The sequence below is a fragment of the Manis javanica genome, chromosome 13 (genome assembly GCF_040802235.1).
Source record: "Manis javanica isolate MJ-LG chromosome 13, MJ_LKY, whole genome shotgun sequence".
Classification (NCBI taxonomy): domain Eukaryota; kingdom Metazoa; phylum Chordata; class Mammalia; order Pholidota; family Manidae; genus Manis; species Manis javanica.
Window position 1 is genome coordinate 89,402,204 of NC_133168.1, and position 21,180 is coordinate 89,423,383.

At 53.8% G+C, this 21,180-nt stretch overlaps 2 protein-coding genes and 1 long non-coding RNA gene across 7 annotated transcripts in view; 1 reads left to right on the forward strand and 2 right to left on the reverse strand.

Moving 5' to 3' along the window:
- LOC118970612 (uncharacterized) overlaps window positions 1-21,180 on the reverse strand; it is a 108,688-nt gene that overhangs the window by 70,606 nt on the left and 16,902 nt on the right. The gene's annotated exons all lie outside the window — the stretch shown is intronic.
- On the reverse strand, window positions 988-17,402 carry LOC140845603 (uncharacterized). Its single transcript, XR_012124453.1, has 4 exons — window positions 17,287-17,402; window positions 16,879-16,945; window positions 7,783-14,327; window positions 988-7,192 (listed from the first exon to the last, which is right to left on the reverse strand). It is a non-coding gene; the product is annotated as an uncharacterized lncRNA (long non-coding RNA).
- LOC140845601 (ral guanine nucleotide dissociation stimulator-like) lies at window positions 12,864-19,530 on the forward strand. Of its 3 annotated transcripts, XR_012124443.1 has the most exons (12): window positions 12,864-12,995; window positions 13,569-13,658; window positions 13,972-14,057; window positions 14,197-14,717; window positions 15,450-15,665; window positions 15,976-16,079; window positions 16,567-16,636; window positions 16,901-16,966; window positions 17,272-17,337; window positions 18,142-18,263; window positions 18,371-18,475; window positions 18,844-19,530. XR_012124443.1 is itself a non-coding variant. In XM_073220194.1 (11 exons), coding segments are annotated over exons 2-11 (1,308 nt in total). In that variant the 5' UTR covers window positions 12,864-12,995; window positions 13,569-13,656; the 3' UTR covers window positions 18,426-18,486. The 3 variants fall into 3 exon arrangements, 2 of the variants coding, with proteins under 2 accessions (XP_073076295.1, XP_073076294.1); XM_073220194.1 differs by lacking the exon at window positions 18,844-19,530 and having other exon boundaries at window positions 18,371-18,486; XM_073220193.1 differs by lacking the exons at window positions 18,142-18,263; window positions 18,371-18,475; window positions 18,844-19,530 and having other exon boundaries at window positions 17,272-17,743.

A 21,180-nucleotide genomic window follows, 5' to 3' on the forward strand; every position in this document is an offset into this window, starting at 1 on the left:
TGGGCTCCTGGGAGGCAGGAAATGAGCACTGAAGGCATTGGGTCCCGTAGTCTGGCTTGTATTCGGCCTCTGCTCATCCCTGGCTGTACCACCTTGAGCACATCACTAACCCTCTCTGGGCCTCTACTTCCTTATCTGCAAAATGGGCATGAGATGGATCACGGGTGCCAGACAAAATACAGGATACCTAGTTAGCCTAGGCCAGCAGATAAACAATGAACAGTGTTTGGTTTTCTTTTTTTAGTGTAAGTATATTGCATGCAATACTTGGGATATAATAACACTAAAAAATGTATTGGCTGTTACCTGAAACTCATAATTAATTTCGTGCCTAGACGTTTATTTTCTAAAGCTGGTCCCCCGATGATGAACCTTCCCTGACCGGTGAAACTGTATGAACTACATGAAATTCCAATTTCAGTGTCCATCAATAAAGTTTTATTGGGACACAGCATGACCACTGTGTTGTGACACTATCCTTGCCTCTGCCAGGAGCTCATGGGGATGGGTCCAAGTAAGGTCTGACAGCTGGCTCATAAGTGCATTGTCTGTCTCTAGGAAACAGGCCCTGGGTGACAAGAATGAGTTGCACCTGAATGTCAGCAAGAAGCTCCAGTCTGCAGGGGACCTGCAGGAAGAGTGCCAGGGTTCTTCATTCACAGCATGTCCCCAGCACCCAGGGCCCGGCCTGATGCGCTGCAGGGATCAGTAAAAGTTGTTGCATGAACGAAAGATGGGACTTAATAAATAGTTACTAAACTCGAAGACTGAGTCAACCATTCTTTATTAAATATTTACTGTGTGCCAGATACCCCACTCCCTGCCTGCCCAGGGCTCCTCATCAACAAGGGAGATGAATACTAATCCAAATATCACCATGAATGCAAAATTACAACCTGGACAAGATCTGCCAAAGGGAGACACCAGGGTAGGCCCTCCTGCACGGGTTCTCGGAAGGGTTCCTGGAGCAGGTGACACCTGACAGAGACCAGGAAGAAGAGATTTGTAGGTACAAACGCGTTAGAGGGTCCTAGGCAGAGGGCACAGCATGTGCAAAGGGCCTGGAGTGGGAGTGAGCACCATATGAGGAGCTGTCTTTGTGTCACCTCCAACCGCCTGGACAATCTGCAGGTTCCAGCAGACAGTTGACACAGCTGAGCTTAGGATGGCCAGGGCTGCCTGGCAAGTGCAGGATGTGCTCCTTCAACCGCTCACAAGGGCAAAGACAAAAGCCCACCCAGCACATCCTGGGTGCAGGTGGGTGCCAGATGAACAGTGCCCAGTACTGCTCTGCCCTGGGATTTCCTAAGCCACCTGCCTAGTGGGTGGACCCTTCTCTCCCTCATTGTTGTAACTGCGTCATGGGCTGTGGGACAGGAGGACTGGGACAGGGTCCCAGGATGCTGGGTCGGGTGGAGTCAGGACAGACAGAAGAGCTTTGGGACAGCCAGCTGGGAACTCTCAGGACAGAACCAAGGCTGGGATGGCAACAATAGCAACCACAGTAATAATAATAGCCTAGGGGCTACAAGTGCCAGGAGAGGCATCATTTAATAGTCCCCAGGATGGTCCCACAGTATCCCTACTTCACAGACAGGGAAACAGAGTCCCGAGGTGAAGCCGCTAGCTGAGGGCTCGAGGTCGACTCCAGGACTAAGGGGTCTTAGTTGGGCAGTTAAGACAAAAATCCCACGGCATGAGTGGCCTAAACAACAAACATTTTATTTATCACAGGTCCGCAGGCTGGGAAGCCCTGGATCAAGGTACAGGTAGAGAAAGACATGGAGAGAAGAGAGAGACAGGCAGGGACAGAGACACAAAGACAAGGAAAAAGAGAGATAGTGGAGAGATGGGGAGAGAGAGACGAGGGAGAGAGACACACAGGGAGAGCTCCTGGGCCTTTAATCCCATCTCCCAGGTCCAGCCTGGACCCCTCCCCAGGCCCCAACCCGGTGGATGCCCGTCCTACATACATATAGGGAAACTGAGGCCCCGAGCAGCCAACCTGCATGTGGGCCCTGAGGATGGAGTGCAGGGAGGGCCCCAAAGGCTGCGGAGGAGGAACAGAAGGGCCTGTGCTGCCCCGTGGGTTTTGGAGCCAGGCTTGTTCTGTAGGAAGAATCCCACATCCTGGATGGGGAATGTGACCCTGGGATTCACAGGGACCTAGTAAGATAGAGGGGGAAGGCGGGGGTGGAAATGGGGTCAGCACCGCCTGGGTTACTGTGAATCTGGGGACAGCCCGTGGGTCACCGCATTCTTGAGATTTTCCCTGACACAAAGTGTTTTAAAAATGACCTCTGGGCTCCTGAGGGCTGATCTCAGGACTGATGTCCAGGATCCAGGGACATCTCAGCAGCTCCTGGAGACGAGGCCAGAGGTGCTGGGGGAAACCCAAGGATGCCCGAGGCCTGACACAGAGGCAGCAGGCTGCCTCAAGGCGGGAGCCGGAGATTCTGCTCTGAGCATCCTCCTGCCATGGCGGAACCACGGGCGCGCGCCACACCTGCCCCCCGAAGCTGGAGTACCCCGCTGGTGGCCCCCCTCCTCACTCCTGGGTGGGCCTGTGCAGTGCACAGAGCAATCTGCCTCCCCAGGGCTGACTTCCCGGTGATGCTCAGGGAAGCCCAGACACAGGAAGGGAGGGGGTTTTGAGGAGACCCGAGCACTGGGGCTGGCCCGAGACCCCAAGACCCGAGCACTGGGGCTGGCCTTATCACTGATATCCCTGAGCAACGGGGCTACCACCCAAATGAGCAGCTCTGGAGAGACCCAGCATTCAACCAGGAAAAAACATCTCTGAACCATGGCCTCTACCCAGAGTGGGAACAGAAGGGCAGACAGATAACCAGGAGCTTAAAATGAACTTGACGTTCATCCCCAAACAGGAAGGGGAAGACGCCAGCCGTGTGTGTGAAAGTGGGTTCATCCAAAAAAAAGCCTCATAGTGGGAAGAGGAATAAATGACAGCTCTAAAATTTATCTGGAAGGTCAGAAGATTGGAAATAGCCAGGACACTTCTACAGTAGAACAGGGCAGTGTTTGTTACCTGTCCTACCAGATCCTGGGGCCCATTACAAAGCCTGTAATTAAGTCAGAAATATTGGCACAGGGAGAGGCATGTTGACCAACTAATGGGAATTAACTGCCCACAGACACCCTATGCAGGTCAGGAATTGGCTCCAAGATGGAGAGGGTCTGTGTCCCAGCAGCGGGGAAGGGGAAGCTATTCCACAAAAGGACCTGGGAGGTGAGAGTCCATGTTGAAAACAATTACATTGGATCCTTAGGTGGCATCACACACAGCACTTGAAGCCATGTGCGTGAAGGAGTTATATACAAAAAATAATAAAATAAAGCTTAAACGTCTTGGTAATGGACTGGAAGTCGGGACAAAGAAAACACACAAATGAGAAACAGAAGGAATAGTCAGAAAAGAAAAAATAAAATGGTGAAATCTAGCCCTACAAGATCAATAATCACATTAAACGTAAATCATTTTAAGGAATGAAAAGAGGACTGGCAACGTGGATTTTCAAAAAAACATGATCCAGCAGTATGTTGTCAGCAAGAAACCCCCTTCAAATATAATGATATGAGTAGTTTGAAAACAGAAAAGTGGAAAAAGATATCCCATACAAACATTAATTTTAAAAAAGAAAAAAAGCAGTAGCAGCAATATTAATACCAGATGTAAACTTCAGAGCAGAGTAAATTACCAGGGACAGAGGCTAATACTGTATAATGATAAAAGGGCCAATCCACCAAGAAGACACAGCATTCCTGAATGTGCCTGCATCAACCAACAGGCCTGCAGAATATATGAAGCAAAACCGGATAGAACTGAAAGGAGAGATCAGCAAGGATATAGAAGAACTCAAGACCACCACCAACAGAATCTAACTGACGTTTGTTTATAGAGCACCCCATACAATAACCGCAGAATACCCACTCTTTCCAAGCTCCCGTGGAACACTTACCAAATAGACCATACCCGCCATCATGAAACAAACCTCAGCAAATACCAGATAATTGAAATCAGAACTGCGTGTGTTTGTCTGACCACAATGGAATCAATAACAAAAATAACAGGAAAATCCCCAAACACTTGGAAACTAAACAACATACCTCATCCATCAAAGAGCAAGTCTTAGGGCAAATCAAAAAATACACTGAACTGAATGAAAATGAAACTACAATGTATTGAAATTTGTGGAATATGATATATGGAAACTAAAAACAAACGAAACAGAAATAGACTCATAAACACAGAGAACAGGCTGGTGGTTGCCATAGGGAGGGAAGAATGGAGGGATGGACAGAACGGGTGAAGGGGATAAAGACGTACAAACTTCCCATGACAAAACAAGTAAGCCACAGGGATGGAAAGTACAGTATAGGGAACATAGTCAATGATCATATTATATTATTGATATATTGTTATAAATAAATAATACTGTAATAACTTTGTGTGGTGACAGATGGTAACTACATTGATTGTGGTGAGCATTTGTAATGTATATTACTGTTGAATCACTGTTGTACACCCAAAACTAATATAATATTGTGTCAACTACTTCAATAAAAACTGATCCTACCATGCAAGTGAAATAGCTCCTATGATTTAAAAAAAAAGAAACAGAAAAACCAATAGTGAAAATCAATAAAACAAAAAGCTGGTTCTTTGATAAGATCAATAAAACTGACAAACCTCTAACAAGATCGACAAAGAAGAAAGACACAAATTAGCAATATCAGAATGAAACAAAGGATATCATTGCAGACCCTACTGACATCAAAAGGGTAATAAAGGAATACTAGGAACTATACACACATAAATTTGACAACTTAATTGAAACGGACAAATTCCTTGGAAATCACAAACAACCACAATACACCCAGTTTGCACTAAATCATTTGCATAGCTCAAAACTTTTAAGGAAATTCAATTTGCAATTAAAAAAAATCTCTCCAGGCTCAGATAACTTCACTGGATAATTAAATCAAGTGTTTAAAAAATAATTAAAACCCATTCTAGACCATCTCTCCCAGAAAACAGAAGAGGAGGGAAAACTTCCCAAGTTATATGAGAAAGCTTTCAAGAAGATACCAAAACCATACAAAGACAGTAAGAAAAAAAGAGCACTACAGTTCTCATAAAAATAGCTGCAAAATCTTTAGCAAGATATTAGCAAACAGAATGCAGCAATATATAAAAAGTACTATACACCATGACCAAATGGAGTTTATTCTGGGGATGCAAGACTGGTTGAAAAAAATCAATCCACGTAATTCACCATATTAACAGGCTACAGAATCCACAAAAATAAGAACACTATTAGAGCTAGTGAATGAGTTCAAGGTTGTAGGATACAAGATCAACATACAAAACTCAACTGTATTTCTATACATGTGCAAAGAACAATCTGAAAAATAATTAAGAAAATTCCACTTACAAAGGCATCAAAGTAAAATACTTAGAAATAAATTTAGCAGAAGTATAAGACTTCTATGCTGAAAACCACAAGACATCAAGAGAGATTAAACACCTAAATAACTATAAAGACATCCCCGTGTTCACTGAATATAATACTTAATATGGTTGATGGCAATCCTCCACAAATGGATCTACGGAATCAATGCAATCCCTATCAAAATCTGTGTAGAAATGAGTTAACATAACAGGCCTGAGAGTGCTATTCTTTGAGATGCTGCTGGCAAGTTGGGGCTTTGACTAGGATCTGGGAAGTGGGGGAGGGCTCCCACCACCCTAACTGATAAGAGTAGCTCACTGTGCCTTCACTGTGCATACAATATGATTTGTGGTATTCAGCTTTTCTACTGGGAGTTTGGGTTTTGGTATGTGCAAGGAAGAGGGTGTCTGCATGACCAGCCCCCAATAAAAACCCTGGGCCTTGAGGCTCCAATGAGATTCCCTCACAAACAACATTTCACACGTATTGTCACAACTCTTTACTAGGAAAATTCATGCTGAGTGAAAGAAGGCAGTCATAAAAGAGCACATATCGCATGAATCCATTTATATTACATGTCCAGAACAGGCAAATCTGTAGAGACAGGTAGATTAGTGGTTGCCTAATGCTGGGGAGGGATAGAATGGGGGAGCCTGGGGTATAACTAAGGGGTATAAGTACAGGATATGAGTTTTCTTCTTTTGGTGGTGAAAATCTTCCAAAATTGAATATGGTGATGGCTGTACAATTCTGTGAATATACTACAAATCATTGAATTGTACAGTTTAAATGGGTGAATTATGTGACATTTGGATTATTTTTCAATAAAGTGATGAAAAAAATAGTGGCAAATAAAATATATTGGTTCTTTAAGAAATTCTGTTGAAGAGTGGCAAGAAAAGACTCAGTGGAACCAGTTAGGAAATTACTGCAATAAGCTGGGCAGTTTGCACCAAGGTGGTCAAGCATTCTTGGCCACGGCCAAGCACTTCTAGCACTTCTATATGGTTCTAGGAAAAGCAGTTACTGAACAACCATTACCACCAATTTCTTTCGTGTTTTAAAACCGAGATATAGTTGATACATGACTTTCAGGTGTACACATTAATTTTCAATTACATACATGCCCTAAAGCACTTACTAATGAATATACATGAACCTAGTGCTCTCCCTCACAGAGTGGATGGAAATAAGTAAAACACAATCCTCCTCCTCAAGCATTTCTGTTTAGGAAAACAAAGCTCATAATGAAATAACTACAACACAAGGCAAGATGTGGCGGGTGGCAAAGTGAGGTGAACATAAAATTGCCAGAGGTCTCAGAGGACCCATGCTGTTGAACATGCTATTCGTGTCAACACCGTCACCACTGTCACAGTCACCCCAGCACCAGCGAGGAGTGATAACTAAGCGTCTGAGTGCAGGAGCCACTGGTGGGCTCTTGAAGGGGTTGGACAATCACTGCTCTCCTCGCACCCGTACACATCTCTATGCGAGGGCTATTAAGGAAATGTAGGAATAAATATGCAAAAATGCCGTTTTTAGGATGGAAAGGGATTCTAACAGAAGGAATCATTAATTTCCCTTTTCATTTGAGGAAGGCCTTGGCACAATCAGCTTTTGTCGGGGGTGATCCTGGGCTGCAGAGACACGCGTTTTCCGAGTAGCCGAACTCCAAGTGGCCACGTGAACTCCACACCCCAGTCTTCCGCCTTGACCTGAAAGCAGCAGGCACAGAGGGTCTAAGCCTGATGCCCCCACGGGACGGGGCCGCTTTAATGTCCGGGAGCCCAGGGGGCCCTTGAGGCTGTGCGTGGAGGGGAGGATGCCTGCAGGTGCTGGGCAGGAACCCGAAACCAGAGACCCTTCCTCCCCTCTGGCTGACATCCATTCACCGAAAAAGGTAAAATCCGGAGGGAAGGATGATATTTTGTCTCCAGGTAAAGCTATATTTAAGTATGTCCTGTCACATGTTTTCTGACAGGAAAAAAAAAAATCCCATTAACTGCCCGCTTCCCTCAGCCCCATCTCCTGCTCCGACGGAGGATGTATGTATATAATATATATGGCAAAAGGCTCTTCCAATACCTAGAAAAAATAAGTTTTACCTCCAACAAGCCATACACGGATCGGAACAGCTGTGCATCGGAAAGCGGGTCCCCACCCACTGGCCACAGGAGGACAGGAGGCCCTGGCCCGACCTCTGTCCCCTTCCCAACACAGAAACTGTGGGGAATGGAGCCCCACCCTACCTGGCCTGGTCCCGCCCTCCAGTGCATAAGGAAGGCACTCCCCGAAGCAGGCACACCTGGGTCGCCAGGAGGATGCTGGGCCTGGGAAGAGAATCCAGAGGGTACAGGGACGTGGATGGCCAGACGCTCTCTCTCCACCTGTCCATGTGTGCTCAGCACTGGTGAAAAGTGACCGCCCTCTAGGCTCAGCTGGCCAGGTTCAGCTCTAGGAAGTTGTGTGTGGCTGTTCGCCAGGAATCTTCTCATGTAGAGGCCCAGGAAGGATGGGGCCTTTGGGCTCAGGCTGTCAGTCAACACATGGAGGCAGTGGGCTCACCTGCCCTGGTCCTCACCCCGTCACAGCGCCACCTTGAGCATCTTCCCCAGGCAACAGCCTCCTGGAGTCACTTTCCTAAGTAATCCCTTCGGGGAACTGGTGTCAGAGACCCAGGCCCTTCCAGCTAAGGGACGGTATAGGGCTATATAGCAGGTTGCCAAGCTGAGGGGTAGCCGTCCATTATGTGGAACTTGGCAGAGTCTCTTGAACTTCCCCCAGTGCCCCATCCTGGTTTAGGCAGGAGAGCTAATGGTTTTGACATATCAAGTTTATCAAAACCCACCACATTGTAGACACTGCCCTGGGCACCGGGACACCGGTGAAGAAGGCCCACCCAGAACCTAAGGGGGCTGAGCTCCTGGAGTCTCCTCTGTTGCAGCCAAGAGAGTGGCTGGGTTGGACCACACGGTTCCCAGAGGGAGGCAGCTTTGGCCCTTAGTCTGAGAGTGGTAAGGCCACACAAAGGTTTACATCCGAGTCGGACACCACCCTTTTGTGCTGCAGGCTGGGGACAGGATGTGGGGTCAGGGCTGGGGACACTTTGGGAGTCCAGGGAAGGATGGCCAGGGCTGGGCAGCAATGGAGGTCAAGTTTGACAATGGCTGGTGATGGGGGCCATCTCCCTTACCTAACTGGTGGGACTCCTGGGACACCTCACTTGCCTTTTCTCCTGTTTCCTGGGGAACAAGGAACGGTTACTTGTCTTCTTGCCATTGGGCTGTAGCAGGTCTTTATATACTATAAATACATGTCCTTTGTTGAGGTATGACTTGCAAGAATTTGCTCCAAGTCCATGTGTGGCTTGACTTTTTTTTTCTTAACATGACTCATGAGGGACATGGAAGTGAAATGTAGGTGGAAAACACAGACAATGCACATGAGAATGACTAAAATTAAAAACCTGAATGAGAGAAGACATGAACATAGTATCAGAGTCCCAGGGTATTGCGTGGAGAGGGGGCAGCATGGTGGGATCCATACACAGCCAGCTGCGTACCCGGCCCGCTGCACAAGGCAGTAGGCACTCGGCAACAGCATCGGCTAACAGGTTCCCAGCAGGAAGGGCCAGCGCTGGTACTCACAGCACAGAATGAAGAAGGACTGGCAGGGGCAGGGCCAGGACAGGCTGACTCCTGGGAGCTGTAGGCTCACCTGTTCACTGAACCGAAACCTCAGTGAGGCCCAAGTTGTGCTTGTGTTTCTCTCCTAAGTTTCTGAAAGTGCTAACAAGCTTAGCAACAGCAGCAGCAGCAGCAGCAGCAGGGGGAGCAGCCTGGAAGGCAAAGCAGAGGCCCTAGGGTTGCAAGCACTGCCCCCTTGGCTCCTGAGGCCTCTGTGGAGGGAGTGGGGCAGCAGGTCTGGACATAAAGGCATCTGTGGGTCCCCTCTTCTCATTTCCCCAACTTGTTCATGTGCTAGAAGTGGGGGAGGGGCTCTTGAGAAAATTCTGCATGCGAGTATTCAATGCAAGGCTGTCAGCTCCAGGCAGTTGCAAGGAGACATTCCCTTGCTGATTCTTAACAGCAACATTTGCAGAATTTGAACACATAAGCCAAGTCCACTGGAAATCTGAACTGCAGATGGCAGTTCCTGTCTTGTCAGCCAGCACTGATATTCCAAGAAATGCTTAGAGTTGTGTTTTTCAACTTGTGCCTATCTTCAGGTAATAGTCAGAAACTTTCCCTCAAGGCATTTCATGATCTGTTTTGGGACTGCTGTTAAGGGAATGTAACAGTAAGAAATGAATTTGTAATAGAAGGAAAGGGGAATCAAATCTTTGTTCAAAACTAAACACTAACATTTACTGGAAAGTGAACTCAAACTGCCCCAGTAACTTTGTCCACTAATGGGCAGAGGTGGATGGGGTGGCAATTTCTTCTTGTTCTCCAGATTTTCTTAGTCTGAGGGTCAGAGTTAAAGCTGAAAGCTGATTTTGTTCAACCCCGAGATTCCAGTCCCTGGGGACTGAGGAGAAGCAGAAAAGAAAAACACAAAGCTAGTGAATCGGTGTAGGAATGTCTGCCTGGACCCTTGCAAGCTGCTACTTCATGTGTCTGCACCCCAGTACCTCTCCTACCATTTCCCCTTGAAAAGCCCTGACCACTTGTGTCAGGAGGACGGTGGTTCTCTAAGGCAGGAGCCTGCCACTCCCTCGTTTGCTAGCAAGTCAATAAACGATTCTTTCCTTTCTTCAAACCCTTGTCATTGTGTTTTGTGGTTTGACCTCAGGGACGAGGACCGGGTCTTGGTATCAGGAGCAGCACCCCCTCACCCCGACCAAGTGCCCACAGTGCCGCTTCTTCAGTGTCAGAGGCCACCGGGCTGAGTTGTCAGGGACGCAGAGCTCCCGGCTTCCTCCTTGCTAGCCACAGGGGACTGTGCCGGCCAGGAGTTCGTGCTGTGTGGCGGGTCAAGTATAAGCCTCTAGAACTCCCTCTAAAGTATACATTGAAAGCAGTAATGCCTGGTGACACCAAGGATTTGAAAGAAGTAGGGGTGGTGATTTCCTCATACCCTTATTGAAGTCACTCATTTAGCCTACTTAGAAAATGGACGAATCTTGGAGATGACAGTGCATTATTGCCAGTGTAATCAGAGTGTCTCAAACTGCAGTTCCTGCTGCACATGGGGCTTCATCACTTGATCCGCAAGCACCCAGTGTGTAACTATTGGTCAGGAAAATGCTCTTTGTTCTCTTCCTGTGAGTAAAGACCAGCAGGGCAGTTAGCTTTCAGCCGGCAAGGAGAGAAAACTATCTCAGAGGCATATCAGACCTCCAGACTTGGGTTGTCATTTAGACAGAAGGAAGCTTCATCTCCCTTTTCTTCCAGAAGCCGTCACACTGGCCCATCCCATTGATGGTACTAGGCTGATTGGACCCACTGATCAGGAAGTACAGCTCGTCTAGGCATATTGATAGCGCAGTCACGTGTCAGAAGGTGGGAAATAAATCCAACAAAAATTCCGGGACCTTTCATCTTAGAGAAGTTACTAGAAATCTATCTCGTGGGCATGCCAAGCTATCCCTTCTAAGGTAAAGAATAAGATGCTGTATCTGTACCCCCTACCCCAACACACACACACACACATACACACACACACACACACACACACACACACACACACACACACGAGCACAGCAGCCTGGTGGACCACTTCGGATTTCAGAGGCAGCATAAACCTCATTTCCAGTGGGCTACTCTGCCCCATTCACTGATTGGTTCGAAAAGCACCTAGTTTGAGAGCAGCCTGGACCTTTGGAAGGTGGAAGGCAGTAGCTAGCAACAACTGGATCTCCTCTCATTGCCACCCCTTACAGGTGCACACCTGAAAACGGCCTAGTGTGAGATGGACTTGCCCAAGATCACAAGGGCCAGACCCTGGCCTGACCTGCATGGTGTTCCATGCTCCATGCCAAGCCTGGTTGGCATTCTTCCATCTCTGAGTCTGTGTGTCAGACACACGTGACGCCAGCCCCCAGGAGCTGGAGGTGTTATCCACATATCCCTGGGGATGTCTCTAGGGAGGAATGTCTGGCATGACCCTCCCCGTGCAGGTCGGGATGTTGGGCAGGTCCTGGGAGGTGCTGTGGCCTCAGCAGGACAGGGAACTAGTGAGAAAAAGCGGCCTGAGCTCAGCTCTTGTCTCCTCAGAGCTTGGACCCCGCTGACATTGTCAGAGAGTGTAGGGAGGGCTCTGGTGGAGATGTGTGTACTCAGGCATGGCAAGGGCCAGGAGGGTGGGCAGTCAGCAGCCCAGAGGGGCATGTGGGTGTGTCTGAATGCAGGGAGGGGCCCTTGAAGAAGTGATGTCACTGATGACATGCCAAGTAGAACCTCAATTGTGACCCGGATGGACGGAACCCAGCTCCTGGTCGCAGAACCAGGTCCTGCTCACTTGACCGGAGGCGCTCGACAGAGCAACATGCGGTCTTGTTGTGTGGAGCCTTCTGAAGGCGTGGGAGTCAGGGAAGCCGAGAGGGAGAGTCTTCCTGCTCGCTGTGGGCGTTGGCTGAGAGAACACCTCCAACGCCTCTATCCGTGTGTCCCGAGGAGCCCCGAGGTAACACAGGGCAGCCCAGAGTGGGCCACTCCAGGGCCAGGCCACGAGTGTGACCCATACTGCCTGACCTTTCCCCAGGCCCCTTGTGTGTGTGCGGTGGGCATGGGGCATGGGTGGGACTGAAGGCTGGGGAGGAGGGGGGCAGTCAGTGTCACAGCTCTGGTCTCATCATTCAGGACATGGAGGTGAGTGTTGGGACCAAGTACTTCCACCCACATGTTAGTCCTGAGCCCAGGGGTGTCCTCTTCTTCCCTGAGGGACTGGATGTCTACGCAGATGTCCCTGTGGGCCTGATCTCCGTCAAGATTGGGGCCCACATTGCCCCCTGCGGGGAGGTCCAGGCATCCCCGGGTGCCTCCTCCCCAGCTACCAGGTGCTGGCTTTGCAGAGCTCCATCCTGGGGATCGTGGAGGAGCTGGTGGATGGATTCACCTACTCCATCTCCCTGGACCTGGGGCAGGCTGTCTACACCCAGGATCCCTTCCAAACCTGGCAAACTGCCAGGGCCCTCCCAGGGCTGCCCTACGAGAGTGACTGAGAGGACCACTCCAGAGGGCCTGGAACCTTGATCCCGGGGGCACCCCGTGCCTCTCCTTGCTCGCACCCCAGGTGGCTGGGGGCTCTCAGGTGAGCCACAAACCTCCCTCATCCTGGTGGTTCCTGGGTTTCCCACTGACTATATCCCTGCTTATCCCCTCAGCCTGAACCTGAGCCATCTGTCCATGGGACTGAGGTCCCCAAGCGCAGGGCTCCCTGGAAAGGTGTGAGGAGGAAGTGGAGAAAGCGCACGGCACGAGTGGAACCAGCTCCAAACACCAGGCGGAGCGCTCTCAAGGCCACCCTCCCTTCCGAGGACGCTGACCAGCTGACCACGGGCCAGCGGCTCCCCCGGTGAGCATCCACCCACTCCTTGGCCAGTCAGGCCTCTGCCCACAGCCTGCTGTATGTCTTGTGTGTCCCCACGTGTCTGAGCTGCAGTGTGCTCCACTGACAGGCAGGGTGGCTGGCGATCAGCCTGTTAGGGTGTCCATGGGGAACACAGGAGGAGCCTTAGAGGGGCTCCCCTGGCGCCCGGCACTGTAAAGGACTGCCGGCCAAGCTGGGCCACTTCGGGGCTTACTTCTCTGTACCCGATGAAAGCCTTTGGCCTCACCTGTCAGTGGCCTGGAGCCTGGCTCATTTGGAAAAGCACATGGAAAGCAGCCTTTGGAACCGAGACTTGCGATTCCCTGTGACTGGGCCTGGTCCTTAACCTCACTGTGGCCACATGAGGGACCTCTGGGGGCAGCACAGGGGTACCTGGGAAGGTTCGGGTAGGACTTCCTTCAGCCACAATAGGTACGCAGCACCCACTTTGTGCAGACCCTTTGGAGTCACTTAGCATAACTGAGTGAAGGAAGCAGACACAATACTGGGACCCCATCCCGGGTGGACTCGGGCAGTCACTTCAGGCATCATCTGCAGGTCACGGTTAGGGAGTGTCACAAGTGATGCCCTCACAGCCTCTTCAAGCAACAGGGGGCATGACGAGGGGCCAGAGGAGGAACTGAAAATGTGAGCATTCACTGGGTCCAGAGGGGGCGCTGCCCGTCTCACAGAATGGGGGGAGGAGGAGTTTGGGGCTTGGGGCGGGGGGAGCCCAGCAGAGCCCAGCAGGTCACTCATCTTCGGATTCCCATGGGCGGGCTGACGACTGGGAACTTCCTCTTGGGGAGGATGGGGTCCCAGGACAGACACGCAGGGTCAGGAACGGGGAGGGGCAGGTGCCTGCACAGGCAGGGGAGTGCACAGCGGCCAGGCCCACACAAGATGGACCCGGAGGGCAGTGTGGTGGGTAAGACCGGGCTTCTCACTCTGCCACCCCCAGGCCTTACCCCAGCCGCAGGAAGGGACGGGCTAGGCACGTTACCTGGCAGGACGAGCACCTGGGGCCCACGGTTTCAGAGCTGGAAGGTGAGGGGCTGCGGCCAGGGGACCGTCTAGGGTGGGCTTCCCGGACTGGGGTTCCCTTCAAGGCAGTGTGGGCTCTTCTGTCATTGTAAGGCGTGGGGAATCAGCTCCAGGGTGACCCTTTCTCTGTGTCCTGCTCCAGACCCACGGCACAGGCAGCTGGCTCCAGAGACAAAGGGAAGGCTGGCTTCGTGGCTACAGCGAGTCCAGGAGCTCTTTCAGACCCCTGTGCAGGAGCTACGGCCAGTTTCACCTGCTTCAGCCCCTGCAGAGCTGGAGGACATCCAAGCAGAGGCCTCAGCTCCGAGGCAAGGCCCCAAGCTGGAGCCCCAGGAGCACTCAGGCCTGGGGCGCAGAGCAACTGCCATAATGGTACCAGGCCTTACAGAGCCAGAGCCATGTCCAGACCCCATGAGCCCCTGGGACATCCCAGGAGTGGTCACAGCCCCGGTGCCAGGCCCCGAGCTGGAGCCCCATGAGCCCTTGGGCCCGGGTCCGGTGGCACCTGCAGGAATGGCACTGGGCCTGTCAGAGCCAGAGGCGGACCCGGAGCCCACCAGCACCTGTGTCGCGATCACCCGGGACGTGTGGAGGAAGGAGGAGTGGACCATTCTGGCATTTCCCCATAGCCTGGTGGCCGAGCAGCTGACCCTGATCTGTGCGGTGAGCGGAGCGGGCTCTCGGGGTCTGGGGTGGGCCTGCCCTGTGTCACGGGCTGCCCCAGACCTGCTATCCCCTGGTGTGGACTACTGTGATATGGGCCCATGTCCCAGCTTCCCCACGGACTCACCATGTGCCCTGAGAGACTCTCCTCACCCCCAAGCCCTCCCTAACCACCCGGGGACAGTAGGGCCGGCCCTTAGGGATCCTTGCAGACCAATGAGGAGGAGCGGAGGGAAGGTGGGCAGGGCCTGGCCAGGCTGGGAGGGGCAGGGCAGGGGAGGGGTGCTCAGGGAGGTGCTGCCAGGGCCTTAGGTCCTCGGGCCATTGGCCTAGCAGGCCTCCGCAGCCTCTGCACTTCAGAGGCCCCTGCCATGGACTGACTGTGTGGGAGACACAGACACCAACAAAGGCTCTGGGTGGAGTTGTTTCGGGGGAAACTGCACCTGAGTGGGTAGTGGGGTCCATGGGGTGGCAGAATGGGAGGCAGATGCCCCAGTTTGGGCAGGCGTGAGCTGCCTTTTGTTGCAGGGAGGAGGTGGGTGAGGGTGCCTGTGAGCAAAGCCCCTCTGTTCCCCACCACTGGGTGCCTCAGTGGACAGGGTCTGAAGCCTGGACGGCCACGAGGCTCACAGCACGTCCTCAGCTGCCTGGGCTCCAGCTCTGACCAGTGACCCTGCCTGGGAACAGGGGCACCAGGGGCACAGCTGGATGACCCTCCCTTGTGATCCCCAGGGGCTGTACGACAGGATGGAGTTTGTGGAATGTAACAGTTACTTACAGAACCAGCCACAGATAGGAGACATTGAGCGCCTGGCTCTCACCATGTATAGGGTCCTCTGGGAATGTGATGCCTTGGTTAAGTTGGTCACCACCACCTGCCTCGGGACGCTGAGCATGATGGCCTCAGACAGGGCCAAAGTGGTTAGGTTCTGGATCTGGGTGGCCATGGTATGTCATGGGATGCCCCCGGGGTCCCCTCCTTGGCCAGCTCTCAGGATGGGTGCCTGTGGTCTGCCCTGCACAGTCCCTGGGCCCCTCCTACCAGGGGTGTGTGGACCTGCACTCACAGGTCCCAAGGGGGGGACAGCCATCCCTGGCCCCTTCCTTGGGTTGTGCTATAGTCCTCCACCCAGGAGGGCTGCTCAGCAGGTATCAGGTGTGCTGGGCTCCCTGGGTGTCTGCCTCCTTAAGGACAGGAGTTCATGGGGGGACAGAGTAGAGAAGCAGGCCACGCTCTCAGCTCTGTCTTCCGTCCCAGGGGAGTCTGAACCTCAGGAACTATGCTGCCCTTCATGCCATTGTCTCGGCCCTGCAGAGCCCTGCTATTCATCGTCTGGAAAGCACCTGGGGACATGTCTCCTGGTGGGTACTCCTGTCCCTGGAACCAGGGCACCCGAGTGGACAGGGGCACACCGACATCTGGCAGTGTCCCCTCAGTTGGCTGGGACTTCCTGGGAGGTGGTGGAGCATAAGGACAGGGATGGCAGGCTCTTGGGGTCCTCTGTGGGTTAGGCCAGGGGTACCCCTGCAGGAATCAGTTTCCTCCAATGTCAGGTGTGGGTTGAAGCCCATTGGAGATCTGGAGCTTGTGCTCTGCAGCAGGAGGTCTCTGCCCCAAGGACAGCGACCTGGCCCAAAGCAGATTCGCCCCGGGGAGAACTGGGAATGGAGGCCCCGGGTGGAAACACGCAGCCCCCTCCCCAGGCCACGGATTCCCCAGGGCTCAGGGCCATGGTGGAAAGCCTCCTGCAGGCTAGTGGACCTTCTAGTATCTCCAGGAAATGGGGTTTGCCCCGAGGCTCTCCACCTGCTGGCCATGTATCTACCTCCTCCTCTCCTCTCCCCTTAGCGTCTGCCTGATGGTATACGAAGACCTGAAAACGCAGGACAACTGGGTGCACAGGAAGCGGCTGTTCAAGGTAAATGGGGGCTGGAGGTCTGGAAGGGAGGGGTCCTCGGGGCAAGTCCCCTGCCGCGCTGTGGCACAGCTTTGGGAAGGACTCCAGGTGTGCGGGGGGAGGGGGGGAGCTGATGCAAGTAGGGTTCCCCAAGGCCCCGAGGGCCTCATCTGTCTCCCTCCCTGGCTCCACTTGATTGGGGGCCTGGCACCCATCCACCACGGTCTGGTTGCGGGAGGCACGTGGGAGGGGAGCTTGAGCACCTGAGTGTCCTGGACCTTGCAGGAGCTGGAGTCCATATTGAGGGCAAGGCAGCGGGGCCGCATGGGACTGGAGGAGAGGAGGACAAAGGTGAGAGAGGCGTGGCCAGGTTCGGGACTGTGGGGGCAACCCTGCACCTGCCCCTGGTGCCACCAGCCCTGAGCTGCCAGCACTGGGGTGACCAGGAGGAGGGCGAGAGCAGCTGGGTACAGGGGGAAGTTGGAGGAAAGGTGCAGGGACCACAGGTCCTGGGATTGGCTGGGCGAAGGGAGTGGGGGAGGCAGCACAGGGTGGTCCAAGGGAGCTGGGGGCTGCGGGTGGGGGGTTCAGGGGAGGCTCTGTGGGTGCCCCTGAGGCAGGCGGGGACTCATCACCTCCCCACCCGGGTTGCACAGGACATGGTTCCCTACCTCGGAATGATCCTGGACGATTCCGTAGACAAACACCTGGAATATGAGGACGTGAGTGAGCCCAGAGGGGCACAGGGGGGCGGGATGGTGAGCTTTAGGGAGGAGAGAGCCCCCAGTGAGCCCAGACCTCTCAGCACCAGGCCTCCCCCCCTCCTGAGTCCCCCCTCCACCCCAGGACCTGGACTTGTTGGAGAGGAATGCCAGAAGGGCCCACCTAAGCCCCGGTCCTGGCCCCAGGGCAGGTGGGGCTGAGGGCTCCAGGGGGCAGCATCTGGGCAGGACTGGCCTCCCCCTCAGGCCCTGCCCAGGGGTAGGGATGCTGCTCCTTCAGGGCAGGAAGCACATCAGAGGGCTGGCAGTGCCTTCCCACCGGAGGCCTCAGCTCCCCGGTGCAGTCCCCACTTCTCAGTAGCCCCGAGCCCGGGCCAGGTCCGGGTGCTGTTTCTGGGCAGGACAGCCTTAGAGGCCCTGGCGGGCCTCCAACTTGAGAAAGGGTGGGGACGTTCCGGCCTTGTTCTGGGCTCAGGGGGCTGTTTCTGATGCACTTTGGTTTCCTTCCTGCCGTCAAGACCCCCTGAGCAGGACCCTGTCCAGCCCATCCCCTGGGCCTAATGTGTCTTGAGAAAGTTAAGACACCCAGATCTCAGGACACTCAAGGCTTTGTCAGGTGGGGGATGGGGTGTGGCATCAAGGCCGCCTTCCTGGAGGAGGAGCTGGAGACCCAAGTGTCAGAACAGGCAGGGCTGGATGGCATTGGAGAGAAGGCGGGTTCCCATGAGCAAAGATCCAGGACCATCATAGTGCCCCACTCCTCACACACCTCCTTCTCTGTACCCTGTTCTTTCTCTGCCCCAGTTCCGTGTCATCCAAAGTGAGATCACCATGCAGAGGAAGCTGGCCAAGGTGTATGACCTGGAGCCCGATGAGCGCTTCCGGTGCTTTGCCCAGGCCGTGGAGCTCCTGGACGAGGAGCAGAGGTGAGGCCGGCCGGAGTCGGCGTGGGCTGCAGCTGCCGGCAGGCTCTGGGGGAAGGGCCCCCTGACATGTGGCTCCAGGGGCTCACAGGTGTCCCTCTGTCCTGCAGCTACAGCCTGTCCTGCCAGCTGGAGCCCCCAGGCCAGGGGGCCGGCAGAAAGTGACTGTTCTTCAGGCCCCACAAGATGTAAATTTACCAGCCGGCCAGGGCCAGGTGAGTTTCTGGGCTGGGGCGATCGGCAGGGGGTAGTGGGCTGCTCCTCAGCCTCAGGGAAGCTTCGGGCCATGCTGGGAGTGGGGGCGTCCTAAAGACCGGTGGGGCTGGGGTCCCAGCTCCACGGCTGACCAGTCCTGTCAGACTGAAGGGTGGTTCCCCTCCCCCTCTGGGACCCAGCCTCCTCCTCTGTAAGTAGGTGACACTCAGGAGCCTTCCTGTGACAGGGACCCCCCAGGTGCTGGTGATTGACAGGACCCTCCGCACAGGGCCCGGAGCCCAGAGGGCAGTGGGGACGGGGTGGAAGCAGGATAATGGGGGGAACCCGGGATAACCTGCCTCTTCTGCTCACCCACGTGGCCCTGTAGCTGCTGTCATCGGGCCCTCGGCCCTGCTGCTGTCCTGGCTGCATGTGGAGGAGAGCTTCTTCCCCTTCGGGCAGGCGGCACCTGGCGCCCCAGGACCCCAGTCTGCTTGCTGCTCCTCCACCTCCCGCTGCTCATCCTGAGCCTCTGCTGGGGCAGGTGCTCTGGCACCTCCTCCATCGGCCGACTTCCGCATCTCCCCAGGCTGCCGCTGCATCCTCAAGGGCCTATACGTAGCCACTGCCAACCTGGCCGCCTTTGTGCTGTGTCCTACCCTCTGCTCGGCCCGCTGGACAAAGGCGAGCCACCCCACCGTGTGGAGGGTTTTCCCCTTCGAGTAGGTGGTCTCCCGCTGTGACGCCAAGTGCTGCCTGGGCGCTGTCAGCCACCCATTCGTAGCCACAATGGTCCAGGAAGAGCTGGGGCCCATCCTCACCAAGGCCAGCCTTTCCCAGGATGGACACAGAGACGGCACAGTGCTGCATGGGACCACTGCCCCCTGGGTGCCCAGTGGAGGCATCCGAGGCTGCAGGGGTGGCCGGCCGACGCAGGGTCCCGGGACATGCTCCCAGTGGAGCCCCTGTGCAACTCCCTCCCCTCATCCCTGAGAAATAGCCTCCCCAGGCGCAGTGTCCTCTGGGTGTTGTGTCTGAGGTTTATGGTTCCTGGGGGTTCAGGTCATCCCTGTGCAGAATGTAATAAATGCTGAACGGATTGCCACCACACTGCTCTTTCTTCTCAAAACTCAGCCCCTCCTGCAGACATCGTGTGCCCCAGCCCACCCCACCCCCAGCCCTCAAACTCTATGACGCAGGGGTCCCTGACCTCCGCCAGGTTGTCCTCCATCCTCTGTCCTCCCCCCATAAGGTGCTGAAGAAGAGCGGGGCACTCTAAGCCCCAGGCTGGCACACCTCGGCAACACTGGGGAGGGCTGTTCAAACAGAAACTGAACCTTATTTCCTATTTCCTGTCACCTATTGATTATGATCAGACACAGAAACTTGTAGATTAGAAGCCCCAGGGTGTCTCCTCACGTCTTGAACACCACTGCAGACGTACCCAAGTAGATCCCACGGCTGCAGGGCACCAGTCTAGCACTGTCCCATTTAATGAGACACAGCTGCTCCACACATTCCAGAAAATTCCTTTTCAAAAATAGCTGAACTTGGTCTCTCAAAGCACCTCCAAGAGGTGCACTCCTTCCATTGGGGGGCTTTCTGTGAGCCCAATTTCTCCACGCTTCACACCTCAGAGCACCCCCCAAAGCTCCCAGGTCCCAAGTCCTCCCCCATGGTGCCCCTCAGCCATCCGTCCCCAGGCCAGGCTGCTGAGCAGCCTGACGTCTGTGACAAAAGGCTCCGGAGGCTGAGCAGAGGCACTTGGCTCTAGTCTCCCCATGACAGTCCCCCAGGGCTCTCGGGATGTGTTCACCCTCCCAGGAGGGGAGGCCTGGCCTGGAGGGGAGTTCCAGGATCAGCACAAACACCCCTTGGGGGGGCTCCAGGCTGGAGACAAGTCTCCAGGTCTTATGCTGCAGGTGGGGCCCCAGACTGGGAATAGGGAAGCACGGAACTCATGCTGTGTGGCAGGTCAAGTACAAGCCTCTAGAACTCCCTCTAAAGTATATATTCCAGGAGAGACTACAGACTGATGTCGCCACCAAGGATTTGAAAGATGTAGGGGTTGTGATTTCCACATACCCTTATTCAAGTCACTCGTTTGGCCCACTGAGAAAACAGATGAATCTTGGAGATGACAGTGCATGATTGTGGCTTCCATCCTACACTAGACCCGGATGCAAATGCACTTGGCTGCGCTGTGTGACCTGGAACCTGAGGAGTGCTTCATGTCGTTTTTCCAGGCGGTGGAGCCCCTGGATGATGAGGAGAGGTGAGGCCCAGCAGATGTGCTGTGTGGGCTCCAGCAACTGGTGAAGGAGCTTGGATTTGAACCCCTGGTGGTCTGTCTCTAGGACAAGCACATTTCGTTCCCAGAAAGTATAGCGGGGTAAGGGGGAGACCTCCCTGAATGGCCACAGCGGCTGTCCTAGCTTTTCTTTCTTTCTTTTTGTTTTGGATCTGAAATCATACCTTTTATTTACTCAGAGAGTGAGTGGTGTTGGTTCCCTACGCCTCAGTTCTCCACAGGGTGATGCAGCGAGAGGCAAAAATACCCTATGTGCACACTGGGGTTCGCACCACAAGGAAGGAATTCTGAAATCATGAAACTTGGAGCTTACACTGATAGCTGGCACTTTGGTCCATTTGCATTTCTGGAGATGGAAACAGAGATGTTTGCTCTGGAATGTAAACAGATCCTCACTCTGGAAGAGAAGGAAAG